We start from the raw sequence: 23,522 nt of genomic DNA on the forward strand, positions 1-23,522 counted from the left end.
TCAGTGGCAAAAACATCCCAATTAACTACATTATGATTCCATACTGTAACACAATTAAATGTGAAAAAGTCAAATGAGGGTCAGCCACCTCCTAGCTTCGGTTGGGTTGGGCTGGCACCTGCTGTCATACTCATGTATCTGAAATTGAAATTGTTTTTTCCCTTCTTGTGTTTCGATGCTTCTGCATCCCAGCTAAACCAGTCGTAGCTGTGGTACGTGCTCCCAGCGCTTTTCTGCGAGGACTTACGATTTGCTTTCAGCTGCTGAATACACTTGCAGCCTTTCCTGGATTCTTGTCAAGGTGCAGTTTTAATCAAACACTTAAAATGTCTTTGGATGGTTTAAAATGTCAATGGATGCCCCTTTCCTGTTCCTGTTTAGGAAGCTTGGCTCTCTTCTCAAAATACACATCACAAATAACTCATCACAAATCCTCCTTCGTCATTTGATGTCGCTGCGGTGAGAAGGAAACAGAAACGCGCAGATTTACAGCAAACCAACCTTGTTTTTCGCATTCACTGTAACAGCCAGCCCCAGCAGTGAGCACTTGCCATTATTTTTTCCGTTAAATCTGAAAGCCTCAGCAAAACCAGATACATGCTTTGTCATCATTTTTTGTAGTTGCGGCACACGTAGAGGAAATACTGTATAGGATGTTGTTGAAGCATGGCTCATTTCAGTGGCCCTGTTATCGCGTGTTGTGCGAGATGAAGCTCAGATTTGTGGTTGTTTCAAGCCAAGAGAATGGTGCTGCGCTTCAGGAAGTCAATGCTGTTTCCTTCCAATTTTGCAGGTCAGCTTTTAGTCTATTAGAACAGCTTTGGACTTAGTCAACATGGCGTTTCTACCGAAAACACCCTTCTCACATCTCAGTGTGTAAGAAGCTATGAAGGTAGCACGACTGGGATCAATAGCAGCAGCAGTTTAGCACAGGGAGTCCACATCATTACAAGTTAACCCTGGAGAGACATTTTCCCACACAAAGTGCGGCAGCTCACAACCCACAGATTGTGGCAAAGGGTGCCCTCTAGTGCATAAAACTGGACATTGGATTTAACTGGAAACACCAACAACTGTAGAGGAATACATAACAGATAACCACAGAAGTCACTTTTACGACTGCTGTGAGAACAATAACCTATTACTTAAATGCTATTAAGGCCGATATACAACACGAATAATGTAAGCTGGAAATACTGGATGTGTTGCAGATGACATAGATGTATTCATCATTTTTTTGTAGTGGTTAAACTGTTTAATGTTATAAAAGGGATATTTGAACGGCTCTGGCATTATAGTTCCTGAAATGTCTAGCAGGTGTCTGGTTGTAAATGCAAACCCTTGTACACAACCCACAGTGCAAACTTCAAAACTGTAGGTTTGTGACTAATAAAATTCTCACTTCTAAATATGATTTATTAAGTGTTTATTCATACAACTGGTGCTAGAGCAATACATTGAAGACAACTGTGATATTTCCCAGAGCAGACATCCATACAGATAAAGCTATGATACAGATAAAAGTTTTGATTCTTGTACAGCTTATAAGCAGATTTAAAACGTCATAATCCAAAAAGCATGCATAAATAACAACATAATCAAAAGATGAACAGGGCTTTAAGAAACTAGACTTGACCACTCATGCTTCTGAATCCCATTGTCTCTGTTGTACCTGTTCCCACCAATGTCCAGTGTGTTAAATAAAGTTTACACTTGAATATTGCAGTGGCGACGTCATTAACCACAGTATTTTAAAACAGTAATTAGCAGGCCCCTTTCAAAAATAAAAAGCAAGCCTTATGCTACAGGGGCTATAATGCTAAAACTATTTAAATGCATATAAACAAGAACTGCAAATGCTGGGTTTTTTCAACTAGAACAAACCGGTACAGAAAATACGAAATAGGATCGTTAAACTGGGGCTACAGAGAGAGTGTGGAGCCCCAGTGAGTCCTAATTTTGAGGTTTTAAGGGAGTTTTCTTCTCCAAGATTCTAATGCTCCTCCGATTAACAGGAGAATCTACATTCCACTGTCTGGGTGGAGGAACTCTGCAAGAGAACACAGTGTGATAAGAGATGATGCTTCCTGTTAACAGCATTTTTAACAAAATGGTTCAGAACTTAAAGAATAATTAATTGGTAAAAACTATTATTGACCCTCAGACATAGAGCTGGTCTGACAGAAAATAATATCACCGATAGGAATCTCTTAAAGTACGAGTATAACACATGACAATCGTTAGTTTAATAAGGAATAGAGTGATTTTTTCTTCACAGAAACTACAGGAGCCTCAGGAAGACTGATAATTATTATTTCACTACTGTTCATCTTTCAATACCGTTCATTCTTTTTACATCAGTATTATCCAAATACTATACACAGGTATGTATATACAGTATTTATGAGGATTTTCTTGAATCCATGTACTGTACAATATATATTACTTACTGTTTATCTGGAGACATTAAGCAAAGGACATCTTTTTCTTTTTCCAGAGAGTAGCTCAGCTCTGTAAGAAAAGGACCATTTGTGAACAACACTGGCCATCAGGGTCAACAATGTGCAGATGGTTTAAATGTCTGAAGTGGCAGGCAGTGGAGCTCAGGGTACAAAAGTCATGTGCTGCTGATCACAAGATGCTCCCGCTGGGAGTACTGATCAGTATTCAAAAAAAGAAATTGTGATTTTGATGATTTTGGTATAAGCTAAAAGCTGAAAACTATCAAAGCACAGGTGTTGTAGACTTTCTTAAAAAAATCTAGTTCATTGTGACACACAAGCTAAGAGAAAAGTGTGAGTAGAGAGTCAAGTTAAATCATATTTAGTTCCAAAAACAGAAACTGAGCATCTGAATAAAGAAAATTTTACTCTTTACTCAGGGTACCAAAGGTCACTTTTGCAGTGTGTAATTGTTTGTCGTTTTTGAAACAAAAACATGGCAGGTACCAGGAACTCCAGAAGTTAACTTCAGTATGCCCATTCTGCCTGGTCACAACTGGCCTGCAGCTTTTAAAACTTTGTCAATTAAAACCCTTGTGTATAGCTAAAATTTCAAACTACAATGCTTATGGTGTGGCGTTTTCAATAAGAGCCATCTTGCAAACAGCAACACATGCGTAGAGCTATACTCTACAAGTGGGTGCAGTTTACTCTTCTCCACACACAAGTTTCTTGTGGAGGTAGAAGTGTAGGGATTCTAAACCCTCCTTACGGATCTCTTGCATCTGCCTCAAATGTCTGCAAAACCAAGACGTACCACTTTCAGAGGACTTGAGGGATCTGGAGATGTAACTGACTCCTGCCCCAAATGTCACATTATGAATGGTCTCTGAAAGAAAGGGACAAAGCACACACACGCATACTTCACTGAAAAGCAACCAAGAGGGAAACTGAGATTAAACAAAACAATTATTCTTTACACAATTGTTCGTCCTGGCACAATCAACAGGTCCAATGAGAACTTCCAGTCTTCACAGTGTGCCCTACTGTTCTCAAAAGAATACGGCACCGTTTTTTGCATGAATTCCAAAAGCTGACAAAAAGCATAAGAAAGTTTCCTTTTGATGCGAGACTACAGCATACCTACAGTAAGGACTCTGAATCACCTACATACTGAGCGACCTTGCTGCACGCTGGCGAGATTCTTTAAAGAAACAAGACAATAAGCAGAAGCATCAGCCAGCCTTACGTTCTGGAGTACTGATGGCCCTGTTGACAAAGGCGGAACTGCTGCTGCCAGGAGGCTGGTCACAGTTTTCAAAGGAAGCTGTGGAGGGAAGAAAAAAAAACAATGAAAAAACGCACCTGCAGTCCGCCCTTCAAAAAAAAATGTCCTAGTCTGAATATTGAAAACTCCAGCAAAAGGACAGCGTGCACACACGAAGGTAATGTGATCTCGGTTACCCCCCCCAAAACACGTGAACGCTGTATCGGACGGTGCACACCCTGTGATTTTTGTGAATCGGCATTTGACAAATGACCTGAAGAAGGCTCTATAGCGGCAATGTTGTGTTTCAGTGTGGAACTGACATTTACTTGTTTCTTTGCAGCTAGCGTGTGCCGACAACGCTCCCCACCGAAACATCTTCATACGCGTACACCTTCTATATTCACACCGCAGCTCTGATAGGTACAGCACCTGGCGATTCGTCTTCTAACCTGCCCCGTTTCTGATTTGCCCTGAGGAGTGTGTCAATTACCTGTCATGCCACGGGGTGTGCTCACTCCGTCAGAGGCAGAGGACAACGAGCTTGCGGTTTTCCTGCGCTGGTCCCTCATACTTTCGGCAGCTTTCCTGGCAGAGTTGAGGACTGCAGCAGTACTGAGAGACATCGCCCTGGAGGGAAAAGCGTTTCAAGACACTGCCTTTTTTTTCCCCCCCTCTTACAGGAAGATGTTTCAATTTCTTCACTGTTGTAATAATTCAGAATAAAAAGTGTAAAAAAAAATGGCAACAAAGAAAAAGGCAACATCATGCACAGCTTTGATTTACATATATACTGTATGTAACAAAACTGTATTCTGTGAGCATTCAAAGTTGCAGTCTTCTGGTCTCAGATTCAAGATATATTATGTTTGTTTTATTCTGTAAAGCGCTTTGAGAAGCCACCTTTAAAGGCGCTATATGAAATAAAGTTTATTATTATTATTGTTTAGAAATTGCTGTTCAGTTGTGCATCTGGGTAATCTGCCCGATGAGGTTGTGGGACGAGATAAATACTTGCTAAAAGTGTTCTTGGCAGCAAGTAAGAAAGCTATAACACGTAAATGGCTACAAAGAGACCCCCCCCCCAAACGAAGAAAATTGGATTGTTATTGTTGCAGAGATTTATGAAATGGAAAAATTAACCTTTCAGTTAAGACTCCAGAAGGAGGTTTTTGAGAGATACTGGGAGAGGTGAATTATGATACCCCCTGTAAAGATGCAAAAGAATGATAGCAGATTTTGTACTCATTTATATTTGTAATACCTGAGGTTTTGAGATGACTGGCAACTCTTTTTTTTTCTGGTTACCTTTGTATGTCAATAAAAAACATAAGTTAAAAAAAACGTTGCGGTCTTCCATTCACAGCACTGGATCCGTGTGACAGATTGTTGTGCAGTTAAGAATACAAAAAGCTTTAGAAAAGTACCCAGGTAACATAAAATGCAGGGATGCATGACTGACCGAGGCCTGCCTGTAATTGCTCCTAGAGCCCTGGGTGACATGAAGACTGGCGTTGCAGGACAGGCGGCTTGAGGGCTGGCAGTCACAGCGGCAGTAGTGTGAGGCAAGACCCTGGCTTGGACAGGTTGCGCACCAGTGGCAGCTGTTGGAGCTGGAGACAATTGAGGCGAAGGCTACAGGAGAATAAAACACACAAAGAGGAACAGGATGAAAGCAGAGTTTTCTCTTTCAGTCTTAAAAGAGTTTTAGAAACATTCGGCACTGATAAACCGCGGTGGACACTCAGCAGATTGCTATGTTGAACGAATGTCTGCAATACTTTTTAAACCACACGGTGATGCTTTTTTTCTGATCGTTTCCTCAGCCTTATGTTTCGGTAAATAAGTGAACATAACCACCTACAGCAATGAATTTATTTGCAGGCAGATGCGGCTGTAACCGATAATAAGGCCGTAGTACACATCACATTTGTTCATTCTCTCCCGACATCTCCCACTGTGACACTTATATATCACATATCAGGCTTAACCAAAATCTGCGTCAAGCTCTCCAAGCCAGACTTCAGGGGTCTGATGCTCTTTGCCACTGGCTGGAATTCTGCATCTTGAAGAGAGAGAAGACTCCATGTCCGCCTACCCTGAGGTCTTCCTGAGCATCGCTGGCTTTCTCCTGCTCTCCTTCTCTTTCCATCTGCTCCTCGTATTTCTTCATGTCGTACTCCAGCTCTGCTGCCAGCTGCTTGTCCATCGCAAACAGCTCCTTGACCTCGCTGCGGTAGTCCTGCATCATTTCCTACCAACAAGAGACAAATCAGTCCTGAAACATAACAATGTTTCCTGTTCTATTTCCCACAGACATTCTGAACTGTTGCTACAAGATGAAATTATCTCCCGTCCTCAAGTATCTTTAATATATGAAAATATGAGAATTAGGAAAACAATGGAAGTATTTCTGCTCTTTTTCCCTCCCCCCACATGAAATACACATTTAACTACACACATTCATATAAGCTCATTAGAAAAAGTAACAGTTAAAAATATGAAAAAACGTTGTCAATAATAAAAAAAACAATATCCTATAAATGGCGATACAAAGAAGCAAAATGTTGTTATGTTAAAATGTGTTATTAATTTGTATCAGCACAGTATTTACATCACCCATAAGTGACAGGTATACAATTATACCTGTATACAACAGTGTGTCAGGTGGCAGTGCTCTCTGGATCCCCTTTAAACCTCTAAATATTGTCCAATAAAAGATAAGGAGCTCTTACTCGCAGGTAAGCCATCAGGTCTTTCAGTACTGGGATGCGCATTTCCTCTAGCAGATTTTTCAGAGATGTGATGATAGGGATAACATTCTCGATAAAATTCTTCTTTTGGACCTGGATAATAACAAAAACAACAAAAAAGAAAATGATATGAAAAGCAGTAGATTTGTCCATGAACATTTAACTGTAGTTTCTGATTCACTCTGACAAAGTGGTGAAGCAAAACAGAACAGTGTTAGGATATATAGTTAACAACACAGAATTGAATAAAGTGATGCAATGTTAAAAATGAAATGTATGATGTACAAGTAAGGTCTCTTTTAGAATATTGTGTACTTTATAAACTTGGTGACCCTGTTATAGAGAACACATTGCTTCTCCGGAATCAGTCCTGAGCAATTCCAGGGCTTAAGGGCTCGTCCTAGACAGGCTAAATGAACAGAACAGAGACGTCAGGTCCAAGCAGACCTGATACAAGTGTCCAAAATCCTCAGAGGCACCAACACAGTCAACTCAGTGGGACTGGGACTGAATACAATACAAACTACAGGACACAATTGCAAGTGTTCTTAATATTTGAGAACAGAAAGTGCTTTTTTTAGTTAAAGGGTTGTGGGAGCATGGAACAAGCTATCTAGCCACTTTGTTGAAGCTGGCTGACTTAGAAAAATAAGTGGACAAGAGCCTTGGTCCCATTACACACTAAGTACCCAATGGCCTCCTCTCAGTCGTAACCTTACTTATGCTCACTTGTCTTTTTTTCTGATCACGTTTATCGGAATTGTATCCACCACCCCTGCATAACCATAAAAACTAAGATTAAATAGCACCAAATCAAAATAAAAAAGAAGAGGAACCTCATTTCTCTATCATGTCACTGGTTTCACTCCGAGTGGTCTCGGTCTCCTGACAGCAGATCCACGGGCTACACACTCACATGTGAAATGAGCTTCTTCTGTGCCACCTGCATTACAGCGTGGGCCACGGCCATCTCGTCGTCCGCCGGAACCTCCTCCTCCGGCTGGCTCCTTAGCGCCGAAAGCTTCATCTCCTTCAAGCTGAGCACAGCAAAGGTGTCCGACAGCAGCTCGCAGGCGTCGGAGTCCAGGGGCACCACGCCATCCACAAAACCGGCTGAGGGAAAACAAGCAAACTAAGATCGCTGGAGTGGGTGGCACAGTGGCACAGTGGCTATGACTGCTGCCTTGCTGCACTGGGGTCCGGGGTCCAGGAGTGTTTATTTATCAAATGCACAACAATACAGCGTGCAGCAGCAGTTGCTGGCAATGAAATGTTTTTTCTACGAGCTCACCATGGGGGGGAGGGGATAAAAATCACAAAATTAAGGTTATAATTTTGTAATCGCTTTGTAGATAGATTCTGGCTCCCTGGTCACTATGTATGGGATAAAACGCTTAGAAAATGATGGAGGGAAGGAAGGTTAATCACAAGAAGCAGGTGTTTCCAAATGCAGGACTTGTTCTGAGCTGCTGGTTAGTTAGAAGCTTTAAAAAAAAAAACGTACTTGTCTGCATTGTTCAGTGTCTAGTGTTCGAGAAGAATAAAACAGAAATTCTCTGCTGGATCTTGGGAGCCCAGAGGACAATAATGCCAGCAAGTTCAATGTTAATACTCAGTGATAAAATATGCTCGTAGTGCACAAATAGGGGATCTCAAGAAAGACAAAGGCTTTACAAAATGTTTTTTTAAAAAATCCAAAATTGTAGTGCAGTATAATTAATAGGCACTATTAATTTGTCCTGCTGAAGTTCTTAAATGAGAAGAATGAGTGAAAGATCTAGTGTCAGAGATCTTACCCAAAACATTCTGGCTGATTTTGGTGGTGATGCTGAACCTCTGCTCATCAGTGAAATGGTCTAACAGGAACTTATAAATCTTCAACCTCTTCTGTTTATTCTGAGATCCTTTCAAAGAAAACACTTCTTTCTCACTGCAGGATACACACCACGAAGGTGCAAGGAGTTAGTGAAGAGGAAATCCCAATGTACCTACAGCAACTATGTCAAGACACGTCACACAAACCATCAAGCACAGCAACAAACTCTAAATGAATAGTCTGAATCAGCAAAACTCAGTTCTAATTTGGTCTGTATATAGTCATCCAGTCTGGAATAAACAACTGTTTTAAGACTTGGTGTTCGAGTTTCAGTTTATACTGCAGCAGTTTTTCAAAAATGCCTGACAAAAAGATCATTGCAGTAATCCATCCTTAATGTAACATGCAATAAAGCGGATTCCTTCTAAACTAAGAAAAGCAGAGCTATGGTTTTTCATAAAGTTTAGTATAACCTCTCACTTTGACCATGCTACACAGATATCCAGATAATTTATAAAAATCTCAAATTGTTTTCAAGTTGTTGAATCTTCAGAATACCGTACAGTACCTTTCACTTCAGATTACCAAGAGCAAACACGGCCTTATCAATATACACAGTATACTGTAGATATGAATGAAATTGCTTTACAAAACATTTACATATAAATATCTACAATTCCCATAGTAATTTACAAAATAATTAAATGGGAACAAAAAGTTGAGTTCTAGGTTCTATGGGTGAAAGGCGAGCTGTGTTAATCCACAGTTTGTGAAATATACTTATTCGACAGTAACATTTATGTTTTATGAACAAATATTCTAGCTATTCTAAGTTAAGACTTTTAACTTGAGACCTAAGGTGTGAAAATGTAGCATGGAGAACTAAATGAAGGTGCCTCCGAGAGGGCACAAACACACAGCTGACCGCACCTACAGTCCAGGGGCAGACACCTACCGTGCTGTTTGCGGGAACTTGTTGTACTTGTCATGCTTCTCATAGCCAACGAAATGGAATATACACTCTATAAAATTCTGGGAGAAGATTGTAGGGTTTCTCTTAAGCAGCAGGTGAACTAAACAGAATTCGCAAAGGCTGGAAAACAAAGATATGAAACATTGTTGAAATGTGAAAATGTTAAAAAAAAACCTTTTGGAGCAGGCAGATGTGTATTTCAATATATAAGAAAAAGAAAAGTGACAACACACAAGCATACCTGGCAATGCTGGGATCAGGGTCGACATATACGACTACAAACCGGAAAAACAGAGACTCTTTCCACTTTACAAAGTCCTCCTGAAAGCAAAGAAAGGCTGCCATGAAAACGATTCTTCCGTTTCAGAAACCCATTGAGTCTTTCCAGGTGCTGGAGCTGGCAGTGCACAATAAGATTCCCTGCGCTGGCACAAAATCATAGCACTTTGTCCCAAACAAATAAAAAATCAGCCACTCCAAACAAAACAGAGGTTTGACTTTATCACTGAGTGAGTACATTCAGGTGGATGTGTGTGGGGGGATTGAAACCGAATAGTATTCTAGTCTCACAGGTAAAGTGTTCAGCTGGAACAGCAGACTGAACAACACAGGACAGCCGGAGATACAGTACCTGAAGCAGGTGTGTCAACATGATCAGGGTTTGCTTCCGGATGAGGGGCTCCCTGTCTTTCAGGCAGGCGGCAATTTTGGGGATGTAGCGGTCCACCATGGTGGTGTACCTCACACAGAGGTCGCACATCACCATGATCACGTTGTTGCGGATGGGGACCTCCTTGCTGACCTCCAGCTCACGAGCCAGAGCCGGGACACACTTCTTTGCCAGGTCCTCGTGCTGCAGACACAATTTCCCTGGCAGCCAGAATGCAAGAGAAATCCACAATCAGACTTTTGCTGTGCTTGTGATTTACTAAAGCATTTTGTTAGACCTGAAATCTTTGTTAAGTTAAGAAAATGACTTGTGACCTATCCTAAAGCTCATTTATGATCCAGAATAATCTATGGACAACACAACATCTCCTCGGTGAAGCCCATTCAGCCATGCCTTACCCAGAGTGATGAAGGCATGAGCTCGGACTGCGGTAGGCATGGCAGAGGCCTTGAACTGGGACAGTGGCTGTGATGCAGGTAGCTCCCCACTCCCCTCTGCTGAATAAAACAAATGTTGTGTTTTGTGCACAAAATGCATCAGATTTCTTCAGGCAAAATCGCACACTGTTAATTTGTTAGGCATTCCATTTTCTGCGTACGTTAGTTTTCTCAAATTTCGTCGGCTTATTCCAACTACAGAATTGCTGAAACGCCTTGTCTTTTTGGAAGATCAGTTTTACAGATCTGATTTCTAGAAACCAGAGTTTGCGGTCTCAGACCTGAAGTGATCATTAACCTAAATCTGAGAATGATATTTATCGGCACGGAAATGAAAAAGGAATTTTGAAATCTGAAAGTCTCAAGTTTACAATGCTGACCAAACTTGCAGTCAAAATTGTCAAGCTTGCTGGTGCTCATTCTAAGCTACGTTATTTGACTGAAAATGCCATTATTTTAAAAGTAAACTGCTTCAGTTAAATATTATATAATATGGAAACAACACCTAAACAAAATACATCTTGGAAAACCACACTGCAACCACTAAGAATATAAGATTAAAAAAAATGTTAATGAGGATGTCTTTGGATCATCATGTGCATTTTTGCTGCCAGGATCTCAATGATTGGAGAATAGTATTCTGTGGAGTTATAATTACTCTTGAAATACAATTTATAAATTAATTACAAATATACGATATACACATTATTTCACTGACCTGTATCAAGACTAACATTAGTTGCCAGAATGGACTGAACAAGGAGAAAGATTCTCTTCTCTATTTTGGCAGGACACCGCAGAGCAGCTTCCCCAAGAGTGAAGACATACTTCACCTACAGGAAGGTTAAAAATACATACTACATATTCTGTTCATATGAAAATCAAACATTGAATTACATTCGGAAAGCATCGCATTTCAAAGCATTTATTCTAAGTTCAATGGTTATATAAGTATGAAATTATGGATAAAATGCATGAAAAAAAAAGCTTGAGATGCTGATCAAAACTTACCATCAGGTCTTCATCCATATCTTGATCTCTTTCACTCAGGATCATTTTTGACAGATAGGCGTCACAGAGGGAGACCACCTCTCCACAGTACTGATTCAAAACTCTCTGGGCAGAGAAAGCAAGGCAGTACTCAACATTTGATCATTTTCAAAGGCGAGTCAATGCCTAAGATACTAACACCTAATGCCATCTATTCCATTAACAATTACAGGAGACGGTTCTACCTTTGTCAGCTTTCTAGAAAATTTGATAATATCTGGAGTTTCTCAAATTATTTAATATTTTCTCATTTGGATTAATATAATTATTATTGCAGGAATGGGCATCTCAAAGCTTGCAGGGCTAGAGTCCTGCAGGATGTTCAGACTCTTTACACCTGGCAGCTGTAAGCCTTTAAAAAGTTCATATTGTGTCTAATTATAGTAATAATAAATTAAATCATTTAAATGGGCAAGAAAACAAGAGAATCCTGTGGCCTTCAAGGACTTGGGCGGCCCGTACCTGTTGTGATTGACAACTGAAAAAATAGACAGAGCTCCTCTCTGTGGTTTCATTCTGAGTCTCCAGGTGACCCAAATGGGGCACTTACCTGCGTGTCGACCACAGACTCCCGCTGCACCAGGCTGTTCAGAGTGTTGACACAGGCGCTGATCACCATCAAGGGGGCCAGGAAGCTCTTCAGCCATTTCATAATGTCATCTGCAAAAGGAAAACAGGGATGTAGGAGGAGCAGAGAGGGTGGCTGATATAAAAACACAGGCCCACGGCATCATAATTATTCTATTGTCTTTTAGGGGAAAAAAACTATTCCAATTCTAACATGTTACATTCTTGAAGACAAACTCAAACAAATACAGGGGGCAATTAAAAAAATAATACATATGATGTCCATATCAAGTCTTAATATGATGAAACAAGGCATCACATAATTACACATAAAAATCATTGTGAAATAATAATAGTCATATCCCTCCAAATATTCATTCATCTAAATTACCAACCCCCCCCCCCAAGAAAAGATGAGTAATAACATACCAATTAGTCTCTCCTTGGTATCCTCATTAAGATGTTTAGCAATGTGTCCGATTACACGCAGTACGTGGCAAGTTGTTGAATTGGCCATAGCTTGATTACTGTCAAAATAAAGCATTTAAAATGATGAAAACCTACTGCACAAGACAGTTTCCAGATCACCTGCAATGACTGTAAAATGTATCGCATATTAGAAGCAGAGCATGATGGTAAAACAAAACGGAGAAAAACGAGCCGACACAAGTAACGAGGTTCAGGGTCAAAGTCCAAAATTGCATTGAAGATCCATACACACAAAAAGTCACAAAATACACAATACTGAAGTTTCTGACCTTACAATGTTGTCCCATGCGTCCAAAATCTTGCCACAGTTGAGCTTGGTGGCAGATCCAGCCACCTTGGAGAGCAGCAGCCAGGCTGCGGTGGAGTGCTCAGTGTTGGTGTGAGAGATCAGGTTGTTAATGAAAGCAGAGGAGAATTTATCTTGCTTGGCCCAGACACTGAAGGCTTTGTTTATGTAACGACTGCAAGAAACAGAGGAGGAGGTAAAAAGGAAGATCAATCTGAGTTGTAAAGAACGTGAATCACAATAAAGGTACTGTATATCCAATTAAGTCATCTTTAACAAAACTAAGAGCTTCTTAATAAAGCAATGCAACTTGCTTTGCATTACAGAGTAATATCAGTGCATGTTTTACTTACAGAACACGATTAGGAAGAATGAGAATGATATAAGACTACATTACAAGTCACTTTCATTCACAGTGAAAGCAGCCAATTTAACAACACTAGAAAAATACAGCTTAATATTATTATGTATTACAATTACAATACAGCAGATTACAGGTTCATATAATTAAAATACATTGTCGATCACTACAGTTACTGAATAACATTTTTAAAGCACTATGATAACAAATACTATATGATGTTATTGAAATGGCTGTTATAGCCAAATATTCTTGCTATTTTCCAATGACTGAGAATAAAAAGCCAAACAGACAAGTGGAACCACAATGAATGAGCGCAGTAGATTTTCATTTCCATTTTACAAGCAAATAAAATTGTTTTAAATTATGTTTGGCTACATCTGATTTGCATTCGGCGGGCTTTGTCAGCTTAAAACACAATAAGAAACATTGTTTTCTGTGTTTTATAGTATATATTTTTAATTCATTTTAATAAATGTTTATGTTACCATTTTCACAGATTGGGCTTTAGTTTCTCAAAGAGATGTCAAACGTTTGAGATGCCAAGATAAACCTTTTCCCAGGAAGTTTCAAAGAGAAAAGGGGAGCAATGTGTACAGCTCAGCATCCTACCAAAGATCCTCACTCTCCCCACACAGGTGTGTCAGGAGATCCCAGGCCAGTCTTTGTCCACAGTCCGCATCACTGAAGCAGCTGTAGTTCTTGATGTGGCGAAAGATTGTTTGCTCTAGGCAGTCCAGGGCTTTCTCCTGAATGGAGCTTTCAGTGTCCAAAACAACAGGTACCACCCCTGTCAGCCAGGCCTTCTGCACTAAATTGTTTTCTGGCTGAGCCTGGGAAGAGACAGAGAAGCTCATATGCCAACATTAATAGGAAGTGGTTGCATGAAACTAAAGGGAAAACAAAAACACAGAGAGAGAGATGAAATGGGCCTGTGCCTAAGTGGAGCAGTGAAGGGACACATGCTCTGCTGGCGGGGACTTACAGTAAGGAGGTCGGTGAGGCACTGCAAAGCCTGCTTCCGGACAGAGACCGCAGGGTCTCGGCAGTGATCCTGGAGAATGGACAGATCTTCTGGGGAGCAGGGGACCACTTTGTATTTTAGAAGATTCATCAAAACCTGCACACATACATACACAATCCAGGTCTTAATGAGGACAATACAGCTTCCACTCAAGGTGGCAGAAATGGAGATCACAAGCATCAGAACTGCAATACAACACAAGTGGAAATCTCCATTCAACGCTACAAGCATCTGTGGTTTCCCCTTCACTATTACTGATCCAACTGATTATTTAGTCCCACAGTGTTAACGAAGTTTCCTACAGTTGGTGACTTTAAAGATGCCCTTGATTCAAGAGTTTCAGTAAAACGTGACTTTGTTAAAACTGTCCTGTCTAATTGTCCTGACTGTTGAATCCCTGGCACAGTCAGCAAGTGACTTGACCAGGGACTCGAGCAGTGATGCTCCGACCACAGGTCTCAACCTGCACTCCAGAACAGTGCATTGAGCAGTAAAGTAAATCAGAAGCCACGGAAAAGAGATATTATCACCCATGATTAGATTTTGTTTTACCTGCAGAGAAGATTTTCTCACAGTGGTATTTTCATCACTTGCTCGCTGTCTGAGGATGGCAATAGTTTCATTCGCTGCATTCAAAAAAGATGTCAAAAAACAGCCATTTGTACATTAAACTGTCAGAGTGTAATCAAACTGTGCATTTTAATTCTAAGGCATGAAGAAAGAGGACAGGTTGATTTTATTTGTTAAGCTTCTAGTATAACTAAGGTACTGCTGGCAAAGTGGTTGAGTAATAACTTCCCCACAGATGCACTGGAACATTTTTTTCAGTTAAGAATTATTCAAGTTTAATTCTAATTACTTCTAAGTAGCATGCACAAATATTAATAGAGAATATATTTTTGGTGGGCTTTTCCAAAGCCCCAATAATTCAGATTCCTATTGTTATGAAAAAGCAGTTTAGAAGGAGCTATGACTTACAATGAAAAATTGTTCTGTCCTCCTCATTTGTGATTTCAATGGTCTTGAATATTCCTGCAGTCCTATGGGTGTTTGTTCCAGAGATATTATGGGTACCTGCAAAAGTATTTGCACAATTCCACAAATTAGCTGGACACTGTGAAAGCAGTCTACTAATCAATGGCAAGACGAGAAACTGTTCATTATGCACTATAATTTAAAAAACGCATGTATTTCAAAGGAATACCATAAAAACAAAAAAGAAAAAAGAATACAACAAACTGCAAAGATACAATTATTAATAAAACTAATCTTTTCTTAATGAACTTATTAGGTTTCAGACACTTTTGAATATATAAATCTGCATTTTCCACAGATTCCTACAGAAAAGCAACAGCATCTTGATATTTCCATCAAGATTTTTCATTACCTTCAGAATTGTCCACTTTGTTTGTCTGATTCACATCAAGGACTGTCCGTGTAGCACCTAAAACACATCCAACACACCCAGTGACTGCAACAGAGGGACCTCACTATGTTATCTTGTCATTATAATAAAAAAATATACAAAATGCCAAGTCAAACTGAGCATGTTCCTTTAAAATAAAAATGGATAAGAGTGTTGACTTGACCTGAAACTCACTGATGATGCTTTAAAATCCTCAAACTGAAATGAACAGCAGAGAAACAAAATGCTGCAATTCCCCCTAAAAAAAGAGGAAAAACCTGCTTCCTTGTATTTCAGTAACGCGGCATTTTTGACAGGAGATCAAATTGATCCTGACTATAAAGGATCATTCCGACAAAACAAATCAAATGCACCCCTAAATGTGTTCTCGGAGAACAAAACAGCTCTCTTACACCATGCCGTTTAAGTGTGTACACACACAATCGGCTAAATACACTGATACAGGATACTGCCTTCTGAGAAACTGAGTAAACCAGGTTGAACTTTGTAGTTCTTTTTAATAGATCAAGAAGCATCCTTGGAGATTCCGGAGTCGGTCGCTCACTCACTGCTCAGGAGCAGCTCCTGGATGCCCTCCAGGGCGCTGGGCACCTGCAGCTGCAGGCACTGCGCCAGGCCGGAGAGCGCGCGGCTGCGCACCGTGGGGGCCTTGTCCGAGCAGCGGCCGAAGACCATCACCTGCACCAGGAACTTGTGCTGCAGGAACGCGGCCTGCTCCGGGGACAGCGAACTCACGGGAGCCCGCTCCGGCCGCTCCATCAGAGCCATCGCCACGTCCAGAGCAAACACCCGGTACTGGGTCTGCCAAAGACACGTACAGGCGTGATGAAGGACCATGTCAACACAACTGGCCCGAGGGGATGATCGCTAAAAAGTTTAAAATAGCCTGTGCTTTCACATTTCAAATGTTTTAAGATTTGTCTTTAACAATTATGAGCTCCGGTTCCATACTATAGTTTCCACATCTGCTTTTAAAGAGCACATAGTCCAGGTCAACACTTTAAAAGATAATCAGGATACAGGGAGAAACATCTAACGCCACACGCTCCAGAACAGACAGCTGAATGCTTGAGAATCCAAGAACAAACAAAACGTCAGTCCGATTTACCTTTTTGTTGCAGGAGTATTTGTACAGCCACTCGATGAAGGAAGCGTATTCTGCACAAGGCATTTTATCCAGCAGTTTTACCAGAGCCTGAGCTCCGTGTGTGCGGTAGTCTGTCTTGTCGGCCACCTGCAATCCAAAGCCAGGACAGCACATGTAGATTTAAATAAGATAAAGTGTGGTCATGGGGAGGCATCATGAGTACAAACTGAAAGCTGCAGAAAATGACTAAGGAGGAATATCACTGGCAGAGAAGGTAACTTCAATAGGAAATATCCATACTTTAACAGAGCACTTCTAAGTCAGTGTTCATCAACTCACCCACAAAATATTTGAATGTGGGGCTGAGAGTTTTCTTCTGACAAAAACACGAAGGTACTTCCAACAGGGGACGAGGAAATGAATCATACAATGAACTAATCAGGTTCCAGAGGTGTTCCTAAACTGAAAAAGACACTTCCCGGTTTATCTCTCAAAGTGTTGGCTGCACTTCTACCTTAGCACAGATGTGTTGGAGAAGGATCCGAAAAAGTGGAAGCACGGCGTCCTTCAGCTCATCAGCAATGTGACTTGAGAAAGAAATTTAAAAAAAAGGAATTCTTTCAGTCAACTGGGCATGTCTGCCATTTAATCTCGTACGGTTTTTACCTCTAACTGAAGAAATGTATCTTGGTCACACCGCCTTCTTTCTCACCTCACAAATCTAATGGCCAAATCCCTCGCTCCAACTACATGCTGTGTCGGAGTCAAAAGAGAAGGGCGGGACCCCTCCCTCACGCTCATCATTAAAATGACGTACAGGAGCTTGTGGAAGATTCTCCGCACCGTCTGAAAAGACACAATTTGTCAGGTTAGCAGGTGGAACGGAAATTTCTGGGCAGATATGCTGCACATACTGAGAACCAACGCACACTGTCCAATTCAATTCAATTCATTTTTATATAGCGCCTTTCACAACAAGGTTGCCCCAAGGCGCTTAACAAAGCAAGTGACCCTGCATGTTGTGAATACAGAACAGAAAAGACCAGAAGACAACGGAGGAGAGGAACCAAAAACTCCTTAGGAAGGAGAAAAAAAAACCTCAAGGGGTCCAAGGTCAACTGGCTGCCCAACCCCTTTGGGCACGCTAACATTATATAATTTTTTAAAAAAGGAAAAAATGAATAAGGGAAAAAGGGATTGAAAGGATTCCCACACTGTAAACATAATGGTCATCTTGATTGTTTAAAGCTAATTAAGAACATGAGGTTACAAATGAGAGGAAACCAGTACTTTACATCTCTCTGTGAAATGCGTAGTGCCCAGCAAAGAACTGATCACCCACTTGACAAAAACAAAACATATTCTTCTTCCAGCAGAGGCAGTGACACTCCATTAGCACAGAACAACACATGGAAAATGTACTTCTACCGATGGAAAAAGACCTGAAAACACGGCATTATCTACAAATGTCTGTGAACAAGTTTCCTGGGAGCATTTTCAGACTTGATACATGCACATAACATTCATATCTACTTAGACAAGCAAAGGAAGAAGACAAACACAATAGGCTAAATACACTGATACAGGACACTGCCTTCTGAGAAACTGAGTAAACAAGGTTGTTTCATCAAAATGAGAGACTAACCAAAAAAAGATCCAAAATGTTTCTGCAGCATTATGTTACTCTTTCACATTCCTACTCAAGTAGGTTATCGGTACTGTTCAAACAAAACACTCTGTGCAGTTCTGGTGTTTATTTACCTGGATTCGGTCCCCATGTGATGGAGAATAGAGCAGCCTCAGTCCATGATAGGCCAGTTCAGGGAGGGTCTTCATCTTGTGAACATCCCTAAAAAATGATGTTAATACACTATTCCAGAGAACATCTACAATCTGTACTCCATCTTTCTTCACTGTTAATTGATACTCTCAAGTTTTAAAACCATGGACCCTTCGAGACCAATACGGCCTTTTGGATCAACCCATCCTCACGAAGAGACAGAATTAAATAAGAAGAAAGTAGTAACAGGTGAGCAAGACCTACTAACTGATTTCGCTTAGAGGACCAAGTCCTGCTGTTCCAAAACACATTTGGTTAAGAGCTGCCAAATACTGAACAGTTCATCAAACTTACGGTGTTTCTGAAAACATCACCTCTCCAATCACTGGTTCAAAACCGGTTAGATCGACAAAAATCTGAAAAGATCAAACAGAACAATAACATCCGATCAGGTCATTCGCAATGCTTATTCATTCAGTTCATTCAGCTTATCCAGTTTGCATCACCCACGTGCTTTTGAGTAGGTTAAACAAAACTAAAACAATTTAAAAACCATTCTGTTTTAAAAATACAATTTTTTTCAGGCATTATAGGTATTCTGAATTAATTAATGATATATTGTATATTCAGTAAAAAAAGAAAAACGTTACATTGCGAAGAGTACCACATACAAAGGATTGCACATTTTTCTCATGGCCTCCGTGTCCTGTCACTGATTACCTGCATGCAGTGCTGAACACTCTGGGGCTTATCTTTCAGAGGGAATTTTTCCAGCAGCCTGAAGAAGTTTTTCACTAGGCAGAAGACACTCTCTCGAATTCGCAAGAGGTCATTTCCAGACATGTAGACCTCCTCTTCCTCTTCCTCTTCCTCTTCAAGCTCATCCTCCATCTTTGGAGAAGGAAATCACCCAAACATGAAAAAACACTTCAAATTCATCATGTTTTAAATATCAATTCATCTCATCTATTAAACAGCTCTTGCAGCTCCAGCACAGTTCTGCTGAAGCTGCCACATTTGGTCTAAAGAGAACAAAACAGTTTCCCTGAATTACACAGTGTGTATAATACTGCACGTTAAAGGGTGCACTGCATGTTGCATGTTGACAAATGGAAAACAGAAAAGTTTCAAAATGCAGAACAAAGGGGAAACGAGCGCCAATTGATTTTAATTTAGAAGAAAAGAAGAAAATGAATGTGTGTAATATACTTTAAATGAAACATCTCTTCAAAGAAACCATAAGATGAGCGCCCCCAAGTCCATGCTAAAGGCATTCCACAGCTTTCGGAGTTCCTGCTCCAGTACCTCTGCTTCTTCACTCCTTGGGGGTTTGGGCCTTTTCCTGCCCTTGAGATCCCCCTGGGAGCCCTTGGCAGCATCCTTCTTGCGTTTCCTCCCTGAATCCAAGGCTTGAGGCCAGCTCTTCTTTACAGTGTCCAGACACTTGTCAAACAGCACGGCGTGGAAAAGCTTGTTGGCTACACTACCTTCATTGTTGGATAAAGCAAAAGCATCATTAAATGTTGCCCTGGCAGGTGTAATGCAGGCATGCACAGCTTAGAAACAGCAATTCTTTCAACAATCATTGTAAGGCACAGTGGAAAAAAGAACTTAAAGGAAAAAAAACTTCATTACCCCTGCACAGAACACAAAGTGATCTTCACAGTCACAAACCTGTTGTTTAAAAAACTCCTCTGATCAAATCCCAGATATTAAAAGCCTCATCAGGGCGTGTACTGCAGTCAGTCAGAAATAAACATGTGGCAGTAGCCAATGTCTATTAACGTTCTACTAAAGGGGTGTTATAACATTATAACAAACAGCTTATTATTAAACATAACAGTATGTATTATTGTCTAAGTGACAGTTACTTAATAATAAACACTTATGTTTAATAATATGAGAATATAACAATAATATCCTTGGACATTTTCAGTGACGATAGTGGCAGAACAGTGACCACAGAGCGGTGAAGGGAGTACAGCTGTAGTCAATGAAACAGGAAACGGCCTTGCCTGGGATTTCCAAGAGGAGGAAGTAGAGGGCAGCTGCCTGCAGGGCACATTCCCTCTGGGGGACGCTGGCACTCCGACCCTGAGCCACCTGGACGAAGTGGGATAGCAGTGCCACCAGCGCACTGGCAGGGACCCCACTTTCGGCGAAAAGAGTCCAAACACTCTGCCAATCACAAACACTCCACGTTAGTAAGGGGACGCGGCTAAAACGCATCATGGATTTTCGTGGTGAATACCCGTCACCAGCGACTTTGAAACGTTATTGTCACTCGGTGGCCGAAATATTACACAGCTACAAGCCGCACGCCAGTGCCAGGACTCGCACGGCTCAGGTGAGGTCAGCGCGCGACGTAGGCTTCGATCATCTTCCCTGGCCAGAGCAACTTACTGCAGAGAATGGTCAATATGGCCCAGAAAATCATCGGCTGTGGTCTCACCGAGATTAAACAGCTCTATGAGGACCTCTGCCGTGGTCGAATTCTGGCCATCACAGAGGACAGTCACCACCCCGGGCATGAGCTCTTCACCCGACTGCCCTCAGGCAAGAGATACAAGAGCATACGGACACTCACCTCCAGATTCTTCAATAGCTTCTACCCACAAGCAGTGCGATTTGCGAACACATTTAGCTATGCCCCTCGGACCACACCTACACCATCTACATCCTTATAATTTCTTATTTATTGCACATCTCCAGTCGTTGTTTACACGTCTGCATTGTTTGCATTCAAACTGTTTACTTGTTTACTTGTACATGGTCTACTGTTTGTTTGTATATTGTCTTGATGCACTGTCTGCACTTTGTGTTTTTACACTTGTTTTAACAATCGAGAGACTTTCTGCAAGTAAGAATTCCATTGTACCAGTACGTGTACCGGGTACATATGGCAAAAAACTTCAAGTTCAAGTTGGAGGGCCAAGCACTTCGGTCTTGCACCAGGCATCCTCATGAGCTCTACTGAAAGTTATCTAACAAGAACCGGATGGGACATGGTGGGGAAAAATATTCCAAAACCTTATGGAATACACACTGCGTCCTATTCAACTAGCAATACCAGAGAGGGTATTGGGATTAAAATCTTCCATCCGTGCATTTTCTAATTGCTTCATCTAAATCAGTGTTGAGGAGGAGCTGGTGCCCCCCCCGGCAAGCAACGGGCGACAGGTTGGGCACAACCTTGTTGGGGTGCCAGCCCATAGCAGGGCACACACACACTCACGCACACAGAACCACCGTGCCCCTGTGAAAATCTTATATATGTAAAAATATATATCTAGCAATGAAGAGTTAACACTTAATGGAAATCCTAAGGTCAATACCCTTAACACCTTCCATCGCATAATATGTGCAGTGATATACAGTACAAAGGGCTATGAAAAACAAAACAGACAAAGCACAAGGAACACTATTTCAAAAATAAAGCAAACTGTGCGGGTCTCCATTTGCAGCACTTTTTAGCACATTTTAATAATATAATTCATCACTTTTTCACAATTGTGTATATTTTGTTTTTCACAATATAATGAAATCTTCCATTGGGCTTTCTGGTGTCGTTTTCCCTTGGCTGATATCATACCTCTCTGCTTAGAGCGATTTTAGAGCCTGTGACAGTGGAAGAGGTAGATAGTCTATATCAAGATGTCAAGAGCTTGGAGTCTCTTGAGCTCTATACCTGACCAGTGAGATCTTTAGGATGGGCATGCTGCCTTCCTATGACAAATCTGCAGTGTCACAGAGTTTCCTTTCACTTGCATAATGATGATACCCAGATTTACAAACTTTTCTGTCTCTTTTTTGTTTTCCTTTCAGCACGGAATGAAACTTGACTTGTTCCTTTGCAGCCCACACATGCTGTCGCATCTCCCTACTTGACCTTCTTCAATACTTCTTTATTATTTTCATGTCTAAGGTAAGACTACCATTCCAAGCAGGGTGCTGTTGTACTGTTAAATGTCTGTCACTGCAATGTTCTGGGTGCTTGATATTGATATTATTTTTAAAACATGTCTTTTTCACCTTGTGAAGAGCGTTTGACATTATATAATATCATTTTGACACGAACTGAGATATACTCAGAACATGTTCGTGGTAGGAACAGCGATCATACATTTCATTCATATTTTTATTCCGAAAAAAGTACTAGTAAAACTACATGTGACAAGAAACACCTTGGTCGGTTCCTTGTGAAACACTACAATCGCACTTACTTCAGTAACTTCTCTGTGCTCTGTAGCAAAGGGCAGCAGGCACTTATAAACATTTCGGAATGCGTCTGGTCCATATTCAGCTACTTCTCCCTCAATGCGAGCATCCAGCGGATCTGTTTCAGTGAAATCCGATTCCCACACAGTATCGACCCATTCTGCGTTAAAGAATAAATAAAAAGGATTAACCTGTAGCAAAAAAAATATATATATATACTTCAAGATAAGGCAACTGTCTTTGAGTGCATACAGTACATATATCCACGATTCAGCAAAAACGCAGCAAGGAGCTCCTGTCTGCCCCTCTCATGGGGTGAAAGTAGTTCAAACGTGTTATGACGTATTAAATCAAGCATCCTGGACCACAACGAAATTTCAAAGATAACTTTTTTTTGTAGCACGATTGGCAAGATTGGAGCTTCTTGCAAATACCCGTGTGAATACTAACGTTTTCAACGACCTAAGTATCACTAAACGTAATCGGCTGATTTTATCCGAGAGAGATTATTACACTTAACTGAAGTTCACATGACATCACAGGCGTACGCAACCGAAGATGTTCGTTTTGTTTTTCAGCACGAGTTCACCACGCTACTAACTTGATCATGTTAAATGCATGTAAAAAAAAACAAACAAACAAAAAAAAGTAATCATACCACTGGCAATTTCTTTAATTCTCAGTAATTGCAAAGAGTCCAGCAGATCCATGTTTCCCGGACAACGTCAAAATTGAATCCACGCGCCAAAACAAACAGTACAACGCATGCGCGGTTCGGTTTTTTTTATTACGTATGAACACACCCACTGCGCTTTAATATTGTTCAGATAAATTTATTTTCTGCCTCCCCTCTATTTTTATTGTTATTTTGGATTCA

General features: G+C 40.8%; 1 protein-coding gene across 1 annotated transcript; it reads right to left on the reverse strand.

Moving 5' to 3' along the window:
* Positions 1-1,419: 1,419 nt before the first annotated feature.
* ncapd3 (non-SMC condensin II complex, subunit D3) lies at positions 1,420-23,355 on the reverse strand. Its single transcript, XM_088939436.1, has 35 exons — positions 23,304-23,355; positions 22,651-22,805; positions 20,443-20,605; positions 19,733-19,914; positions 19,148-19,318; positions 18,782-18,843; positions 18,409-18,496; positions 17,360-17,493; positions 17,162-17,234; positions 16,669-16,794; positions 16,109-16,361; positions 15,522-15,578; positions 15,113-15,208; positions 14,687-14,760; positions 14,096-14,230; positions 13,723-13,943; positions 12,733-12,924; positions 12,404-12,501; positions 11,958-12,067; positions 11,369-11,473; positions 11,076-11,190; positions 10,319-10,417; positions 9,882-10,120; positions 9,492-9,571; positions 9,233-9,370; positions 8,258-8,391; positions 7,378-7,574; positions 6,444-6,554; positions 5,807-5,962; positions 5,171-5,343; positions 4,202-4,338; positions 3,691-3,768; positions 3,259-3,330; positions 2,451-2,511; positions 1,420-2,050 (listed from the first exon to the last, which is right to left on the reverse strand). The coding sequence occupies exons 1-35, from the start codon at positions 23,353-23,355 to the stop codon at positions 1,954-1,956; spliced, it is 4,434 nt and encodes a 1,477-aa protein (XP_088795562.1). The 3' UTR covers positions 1,420-1,953.
* Between the last annotated feature and the right edge of the window lie 167 nt (positions 23,356-23,522).

Source organism: Atractosteus spatula, chromosome 22 (genome assembly GCF_055471065.1).
Source record: "Atractosteus spatula isolate fAtrSpa1 chromosome 22, fAtrSpa1.hap1, whole genome shotgun sequence".
In the NCBI taxonomy this organism is placed as follows: Eukaryota; Metazoa; Chordata; class Actinopteri; order Semionotiformes; family Lepisosteidae; genus Atractosteus; species Atractosteus spatula.